A 9326-nucleotide genomic window follows, 5' to 3' on the forward strand; every position below is an offset into this window, starting at 1 on the left:
ATCGAATCGAGTTCTGGACCGGATCGAGTTCTTCACAGTGGGGATTGAGGATCGAGTTCTTACACAGTGGCTACAGGATCGAGTATCGAGTTTTTCACAGTGGGAATTGAGGGTCGATGACTTGAGGATTGAGGCAGATCTGTAGAATCTACGTGGCTGGAACAATTGAACAACAAAATTGGAGCGAATCAGAGATGGATTAGTGCATAGATCTACAACACAACGATGACTGCAAAATGGAAAACTTTAGAGATTAGGCTCTAATACCATGTGGAAATTGATATTTGATTGAATAAATTATTGTACATTAACTTGAGATTAACATAATTTATAGAAAGGATGATAACCTAATTATAGCTTAAATATCTCAACAATAATAAATAATAATATAAAAAGAATACTAATAAATTATTGGTAATTTTGTGAACCAACGAAACCATATCCTTTTAAGTGTGAGGCTTGTCAACCTTAGAGAAGAAGTGTGTGTAAACAAACATATCGGAAATCCTCCATCCATGGCCGAAGCAACTCCTAGTGAGTCCTCTCGAAAGGTTTTGATAAGTGGCGTTAGCAAAGGATTAGGAAGAGCCTTAGCCTTGGAATTAGCCGATCGTGGCCATACCATTATTGGTTGCTCACGAGATCAAACTAAACTTGATTCTCTTCAAGCTGAGCTTTCTAAGACCTCTCTAAATAACCATTTCCTCTTCAAAGTCGATGTGGTATGTATGTTCTTGTATTAATTTTTATCACACATCACAAATTTTCACAACTACTATTTCATTTGGAACTTTATGTTTTTGCAGAGATGTAACAAAAATGTTCAAGAATTCGCACAAATTGTTGCCAAAAACAAACTTGTTCCTGATATTCTTGGTATTTTTGTCTCTCTTTTTATATTTCTTTAATGTTAAATTCTCTTTATTTTGTGACAATTTTCTAAAACTTTCAATTTTACCTATAATATAGGTCTTACAATATTATTGAAATGTTTGAGAAATTGATATATATATATATATATTTGAATTTGATCTAAAGTAATTTTAAACTTTTATTTTTTTATCTAGTGGATAGGCCGGTGAAATGAACCAAGAATATGAGAAAGGGAACTAAATTTATAATTTAGGGTCTAGTTTCCATTTGGTCTCTATGTTTTAAAATGCATTAAGCTTTTAATTCTTAAAAGTTTCGAATTTGATTTTTGATTTAGTCTTTAAGATTCAAAATGTTATAACTTTATCTTTGAGATTTAAATTTTGTTTCAATTTGTTCTTAAGTTTCAAGAATTATACCTTTAACCTTGACTTTTCACTAAATATGCACTTTTAGTCTTTATTATTAAATACTCACCTTTAGTCTTTAAAATTTATTTTAGTGGTGATGAAAAAATTGAGAAACTGAATTAATTATAGTTATTTAAGTTAGTTAATAGGCATTACCATTAAAGACGAAAAGTAAGTATTTAGTGAAAACCTGAGGTTAAAAATGCAAATCTTGAAACCTAACTAGGAATCCAAATTCAAATTTCAAAGATAAAATTGCAATATTTTGAAACAAATAGAAATCGAAAAACTATATCAAAATCTAGAGATAAAAAACTAAAAAGGTACTATATTTTCTCTAATACAAGATTGAATGAAAAAATAGACACATGAATTAGGTGAAAGTTTGAGGACTAAATTTGAAAATTAGCAAATAAATGAAAAAGAACAATAAGGCATAGTTTTTGGTTGTATATGTTAGTGAACAATGCAGGTTTGGCTCATAGAAGTGCAAAGATATGGGAACTTGATGTAGAAGATTTTGATAATGTGATTGATACAAATGTAAAAGGAACTGCTAATATTTTGCGTCATTTCATTCCACTTATGATTCCAAACAACAAAGGAATTATTGTCAACATGTCATCAGGTGCTGGAAGATCTGCACATGAAGATGTAAGTCCGGAAAAATACATTTTTGGTTCTTAGATTTTTTGTCATAGTTTTTATTTGGTCTTTAGACTTCAAACCGTTAAACATTTAATCCTTAAGTTTTGTGTTTGATTTCAATTTAGTCCATTGATTTTAAAATGCGACAATCTTATCATTGAGACTTGAGTTTCTATTTCGTTTCGGTTTCTAGATTTCATGATTTACATTTTTAACTTCGATTTGTCGATAAATACTCATTTCTCATCTCTAGTGTTAATATCGGTTAATTAAAATTAAAATAAGAATTACTCTTCGTAATTATTTCAAATTAATTAATAGACATTGTCGGTATCGAAGTAAGTATTTAATGAAAAATGGAGGTAAAAAGTATAAAATACTCTTAAAATTCAGGGATCAATTTGAAACAAAACTCAAATCTCAAGAATAAAATTGTAACATTTTGAAATTTAGAAATTAAATTGAAACAAAACTCAAAACTTAACGATTAAACGTATAACATTCTGAAATCTACGGACCCAAAGAAAATTAAATCCGAAATTTAAGGATTAAAAATATATTTTATCCATTTATTATTCATGTAAAAGTTTATGAGTTTTGATATTATGCTTTTTTTTTTTGCAGTTTGCACCATATTGTTCATCAAAATGGGCAGTTGAGGGATTAAGCAAATGTATTGGTAAAGGGCTACCAAAGGGTATGGCAATTGTGGCTTTAAATCCTGGCTCTATAAACACTGACATGCTTGTTCTATGTTGTGGTGATTTAGCTGCTCAATATCTATCACCTCAAAAATGGTATGGATCACCATCTTTTTTAATTTCCTTATTTATTGTTTCAATCTCATAGGGAGGTTGTGTTTGAAAAAAAGGAAAAAAAAAACTTTTATTCCTTAAAAATTTGAGTTTATTTGGTTCAAAGCTTATGTCAGTTGAACTATGCTCGTATTAATTAGCATCATCATTTTTCAGCTAGGGTTAGCTTTTTTTCTTCCTTCGTCCCTTCTTCTTCTTTCTTCTCTTTCCTTTTTCTCTTCTTCTTCTGTTGAGAATGCGACTAAAGTTCCACATTCTATAGATAAATGGATGATCAAGGGTTTATAGAGATAATAACTATCTTCAATGGTATGAGGCCTTTGTTGGGAAAAACCTCTCACTTTCACTGAGAAAAATAATAGAGAAATTAAAGAAAAACAATAAAACTGGAAACACAAGAATTTATGTGGAAAACTCCCAACTCAGAGAAAAATCACGACCTACCAGAAAGAAATCCACTATATGAAAAATTAATCACACAGAACAATTCTATCTCCCGATCCTAATTACAAGAGCACTCTCAAAGTTTTCATACTACGCACACCCTTTTCTGACTCTCAAACTAAAGAATACATAAAGGAAATTTAACTAGAGTTAGCACACCCAAGCTTAAAGTATTTCTAACTCGGACAACTTGAAACTAGAGGCATAGGTTCCTTTTAGAGGCTTGGAGTCCAACCCCATTCGTCAATTTAACCCATGTGGAACAAACTGCACTTCTAATATTTTGCCGAAATCCAACCGCCTTCTAGGTAAAACCAAAAGCAAAGGCATGAACATATATGCCTAAAGTGGATAATATATCATACCATACATGTATTGTGGAGATATCTATAAGCCCGTCATCCTTAACTTCTTCTAGTTTCCTCTCCGACCTTTCATCTTCTTTTATTTTCTTATATTATTCCCATTCTTTTTCCTCTTTCTTTGTCTCTTTCCTCGTGTTTACTAGAAATAATTAAAAATAAACAAATTATGGGATGTGTGGGATGTATTTTATTGTTTAAGGTTGAAATACTACTTTGATCTTTATATTTAATTACTGTAGTTTTAAAAAATTCATGAAACAAATTACAATTTCTTCATGATCTACATATGTATCCTTTGAACTAATATTGCCATTTTTTTTCCCTTAATGTGAGTAGATTTTACATGTTCATTTTACTATTTGTGACAGGGCTATAAAAGCAGCAACAATGATTCTTAATCTCACTTCAAAAGATAATGGAGAGTCTCTCACAGTTAATAATCCCAGTGAATTATCAGCTGCATAATTAATTTTCTTTTTAAATCTCTTAAATTGTATTCTGTGATAGTTAACTTTGTAGACAATGTTTAAGTGGTTAAGCAAATAAGAATGATAAATGCATAATGGTGCTTTTTGTTGGATTATTGAGAGATCTTACACACATTGATACATACGAGTTTAAAAATTGTAAACAACCTTCACTTATATTGTAGCTCAATTCATGAGTTGTGACTTATGTATAGCCTTATTATTAAAAGTGTTACTTCCTAATGTATGGTTGAGAGATTACCCATTTACATGTACATAAACAACAAAAATTGTTCACCTTTTCCAACAAAGTCACGGAAACAACAATATTATTGTGAACGTAGTAGTCTCTCACAATACAACTCAAGATACTAGAGATGAAAATTGTTCTCTTACGACTCACAAGAACTTTAATATTAGGTATGTTGAAATGTCTTGAATCTGTTTGTTAGCGCTTCGAACAACCAAATACAGGAGTCTCACTGACCGGGTTTATTCAAAACAACCAACCTATTCAGATTTTGTATTAGCTTATTTTATTTATTTGTAGTTATTTACGATTTTGACCCTAGGGTTTAGAGTAATACGCTATATAAACTCTCTAACCCCAGAGGCGCTGTTTTGATGTAATTTCTGAAAAACATTCTCTCAAATAATATTGTTCTCCCTCTGCTCGTGGACGTAACTAACACACTGTTAATGAACCACGTATATCTGTGTGTCGATTTTCTCTATCTCTACGTTTCTTTTTGTGTTCTTTAATTGTCGATTTCGTAACCAGGTATATGCATCATTTCACTTTACTTGACTTTCTAATTATAAATTCAATTGATCGAATTTCACTGCGAAAGCGAGTGATCATTTTTGCTTTTGATTTTATATGTTTTTTTTTTAATTCACATTACGGAAAAAGAAAGCATACACCAAAATGTCGTAAGTTAAACATGAATTGGGAGGGAAGAAAAAAAATACCTCGAAAGATTTTTTCTTCTTTCTCAACAAATGGATCTTACAGCACGTTCAAGGACACCTCTAAAAGATCTTCCTTGCTATTCTATAGCATGAACGGATTGTTGGGTATCTTGTTAAGAGAGAAAAAAGGAATTTGATTTGTATAGAAATTCTTCTCTGTGATTTTTTAGAGTTAGTTGATGAGAGAGAGAGATTTCCTTTTCATTTTCATGTCAAAAACGAACTAACCTCACCCATTGCAGAAAATCTCCAATTAAAGTGAGAAAGCTACTCCCCTCAGCAACTCCTCCACTCCCCTGTAATGCATTGGAGGTAATTTATTATTTAACTTAAATTTAATTAAATTAAAATAAATAATAACTCATTAATTGATTAATAATTAAATTAATTAATTAATTAATTAAATTTAATATCTCATATTTAATTAAATATATATTTGAATCATATTCAAATATACTTCTCTCCTATAGTTTTAATTATGAATCTCATTCATATTAACTTTTAATCAATAGTTTTAATATGAATATCATCCATATCATTTAATAATTGAATCTTATTCAAATATATTTAAATCTCTCATACTATATAGTTTAATTTTGAATCTCATTCAAAATAACTTTTATATTATAATATATCTATATACATTATATTAATTGTACAATTAAATGAGCATTCTTAAACATAGTAGAACATGTTGCATCTATGGATATAACCATCACAATTAAGTCAATCTTTCACGAGTTCTTTGTACTTACAGTTGCGCCAATGAGAGGAAGGGGCCCTATTTTTCAAGATTTGAAGTCATCACTTAAGGTAGCAGTTCATCTATTTACCCTATATGAAAAAAAGTGAATTCCATCTTCCTTAGTTTTGTTCCCAACTTCCTATGCAATCAAGTCTCCAAAATTGTAGGATTATTGAGTGGGTGACTCGGACAATTCTCGTCGATACGAATCAAAAAACGAACCACCAAACAAGAGTTCATAACTCAGTCAGGATTGAGATTGAGTTACATATGGTAATCCTGTGAAATATTAATCTCTTCAGTCAATGATGTTACAAAAAAAGATTAATTATCTCACGATTCCATCTTATATAAACTCTTTGTATAGGATACCTTCATTCGCTTGTCTCTATAATTATCATTATCTTCTTGATTTTCTGGAACAAATTACTCCTGTTTTTCATGGCTTGTTGCGTATTTTCTTATAAAGTTCATGACTTTTATCTTTTGCATCTACAGGTGGTAGAGAACTAGTATTGAGCATGTGCGCAAGGGAAATATATATATATATATATATATATATATATTTGCATTAAAGAAACAATGGCAAACATTTAATTTCGAACAAGCCCTTTAATATCCATCAGTGATTGACTTCAAAGGTGAATGGCCATCGAGGAAATCAAAATTAAATGTCATATCGATAACTTTGAGATGAAATGACTATTTTGTAGTTATGGTAGTCATATAGTTTAGTCTAAGTTTACTGTTTAGTTAGGTTATCTCATGAGTATAATTAATTTTTTAATATACTTAGGTTATAATATAATAGATCAATCGTAGATTTTAGAAGATATAAGATTTTCTAAGGAATGTGAAGAAAGTGTTGATAGTTTTATTGAATTTGCTCAACGACATCATAGGTAAAACTTCAATACGATGTCACCATATGTTAAGTGTGGAAATTGTAAGACGTTTAACAGTAATGAAGTTAGAAATCACTTATTAATATATGGAATTGACCAAAGATATGACAAATGGATTTGACATGAAGAAAACATTGCTAGATATTCTCCATCAAATTTAGAGCCAAGTGCAAGTCTTAGATGATAATTCTAATGAGAATAATGTTGAGATGGTTGAGACGACACAGCAACATAGTGTAAATGATCCAAAAAATTTAAGAAGTTGCTTGCAGATGCTGAGAAGCCTCTATATTCCGCCTGTGAAAAATGAGAAAGTTGGATACTTTACGTTGGGATTTATGCCGTAAATCTTGTGGTTTGTAATGTATAAACAAAATTAATTTATTTAATAAAATAAGGAGTTATTTTATTTGATATTTAGACTTGTGTAACTCGATCCGATCCAAAGTTATTTTATGTAACTTGAATAGTATGTGGTTGACATACGGATGGATCATGTTCAAGTAATAACCTAAAAGGTGTATAGTATATGGATAAGATTGGATACTTTATCATGGTAATACTATAGATACAGCCCACTTTGTAAGTGTTACAAATGGTTTGATCCAATTCGTTTATGTATAGACATACAAGTGGAGGTATCCTATACAAAGAGTTTGAGACCGAACCGTGAAATAATTAATCTCTCTTTGTAATACTGTTGACTAAAGAGATTAATATTTCATAGGATGACCATATGTAACTCAATCTCAATCTTGAGTGAGTTATGGACTTCTACTTATGAGGGCTTGTCCTTTGATTTGTATGAGTGAGAGTGGCCCGAGTTGTCGACTCAATAAGTCTACCATTTTACAAACAGGACCGAGTGGGTAGCTAGGAACATAGCTACAAAAGATGAAATTTACACCTTCCCGACTTTAGGGTAAGTCGATGAGTTGTTCCCTTAAGAGTTGAATCCGAGTCTTGACCAATGGGGTCCCTCCCTTTCATTGGCCGAAGAGAGATTTTGTTTATAATTAGACTATAAACAGGTTGTTCATTAGAGAATCAGTAGGACTTAAGGAGCAAGAGGTAATTATAGAGATAAAACGGTAATTTGACCCAGGTGTAATTATGAACGACTCATGAAGGATCGACTTATCGGTAATGGTTATATTTATGGACAAAGAAATATTTTGCAGTGTGAATAGTGTAACTATGGGTCTTTAGTGGAATGATCCATAGTTAATGAATGTTGATTAATTTAATTAAAGCGTTTAATTAATTAATCTCAAATCATTGAAGCTTCTAATCTGTAGGTACATTAGGTCCTCTTGCTAGCTCACTAAGGATAAAATAAGAATTAATTAGCCTCAGAAGAATTTGAATTGTTCGAATTTTAAGGAAATATATGTTAATTGAATGTGATATAATTAATATAATATATACATTATATCATTGTTGAAGTGAGCATGCAATAAGCGGAGGCAAATAGAATCATTAAGCATTCTAATTCATCAATTTTAGCAACTAAGAAAGCATTTCACAAGGAAACAATAGGGTTTGAAAAATATACCTTTGAAGACCTTCTTCAATCCACGAATTCAGCTTCAATCTTGTCTCCAAAAGCTTGTAGACCACTAATGGATCTTCCCTACTATTCTCTTAGATCTTAGATTGGGTGGTCAAACCCAAAATGAGCTAAACTCAAGGGAATCTTTATGGAGTTTTTTTTTTTTTTTTTACAAGGTTTCAAGAACTCTTCTTCAACAAAACTCACCCCAAGAAACCCTTTTGCATGTCCTCCTCTTCACTAAATGAATTGAGTTATTATTCAATTTCATTATGCAATCTTAAATTGACGTGAGGATGACACCAAATACTTTGGTTTTGAGTGGAAATTGGGTGTCTCATGTCGGATAAACCCACTAAGTCCAATTTTTCCAATTTCTTTAATTTAAAATCAATTTCTTAAAATTGAAATTCAATTTTTAATTTAATTGATTTTAAACTAAAAAATTAATTTTAAATCAAATTTCAAAAATTGGAAAAATTTGTAAAATTAATTTTAACAAAAATTTAATTCCAACAATTATTTTTTTATAAAATTAATTCCAAATAATTCATTAAACTATTTAATTAATTAGATTAATTTAATATCAAATATTAAATGAATTAAACACCTATAACCATGAATCTCTATTCATGTAATTAATATTTAAATCAAATTTAAATATTATCCTATTCTCCAATTTCGTTTAATTCGATAATTAAACGTGTAATTATGTCGTATTTAATTAATAATTCCCTTAATTTGAATTTGAACATTTCAAATTCTCTCATCATGTTATTCCAAGGTTTAATCCGTTTGTGAGCTAGTAGGGGACCTAATGGACCTACAGATCATGGGCTCTAACGATCAGAGATTAACCGGCTAAACTCTTTAACCTAATTACCCAACATTTATTAACTTCTGTTACTCCACTAGCTCAATAGTTGCACTCCTCTCACTATAGATATAATTGTGTCCACTCGATATAACCATAAACAATAAGTCAACCCTTCACAGGTTGTTCGTAATAACGGCTGGATCATAGATTTTCTTATCTCCGAGATTACATCTTGTTCTTTAAGTCCCACTAATCCTCTAGTGAACAATTGGTTTGTGATCCAATCACTAAATCGAGTCCCTCTCGGGCCAAT

The 9326-nt window shown here is 30.5% G+C and overlaps 1 protein-coding gene across 2 annotated transcripts; it reads left to right on the forward strand.

Annotated features, from left to right (window-relative positions):
- The first annotated feature begins 411 nt into the window (after window positions 1-411).
- LOC120082057 (NADPH-dependent pterin aldehyde reductase-like) lies at window positions 412-4138 on the forward strand. Of its 2 annotated transcripts, none has more exons than XM_039037276.2 (5): window positions 412-722; window positions 807-876; window positions 1744-1937; window positions 2556-2728; window positions 3924-4138. In XM_039037276.2, the coding sequence occupies exons 1-5, from the start codon at window positions 516-518 to the stop codon at window positions 4018-4020; spliced, it is 741 nt and encodes a 246-aa protein (XP_038893204.1). In that variant the 5' UTR covers window positions 412-515; the 3' UTR covers window positions 4021-4138. The 2 variants fall into 2 exon arrangements, with proteins under 2 accessions (XP_038893204.1, XP_038893205.1); XM_039037277.2 differs by having other exon boundaries at window positions 422-722; window positions 1888-1937.
- Window positions 4139-9326: the final 5188 nt, after the last annotated feature.

Source organism: Benincasa hispida, chromosome 7, assembly GCF_027475165.1.
Source record: "Benincasa hispida cultivar pf3 chromosome 7, pf3_genome.v1.1, whole genome shotgun sequence".
NCBI classification, from domain to species: Eukaryota; Viridiplantae; Streptophyta; class Magnoliopsida; order Cucurbitales; family Cucurbitaceae; genus Benincasa; species Benincasa hispida.

Excerpts from the sequence above, each read along its gene's own strand:
- LOC120082057 (XM_039037276.2), top strand. The coding sequence starts at position 516 with ATGGCCGAAGCAACTCCTAGTGAGTCCTCTCGAAAGGTTTTGATAAGT. Across the intron at positions 877-1,743 it reads ACTTGTTCCTGATATTCTTG|TGAACAATGCAGGTTTGGCT; the intron begins GTATTTTTGTCT and ends TGTATATGTTAG. Across the intron at positions 1,938-2,555 it reads GAAGATCTGCACATGAAGAT|TTTGCACCATATTGTTCATC; the intron begins GTAAGTCCGGAA and ends TTTTTTTTGCAG.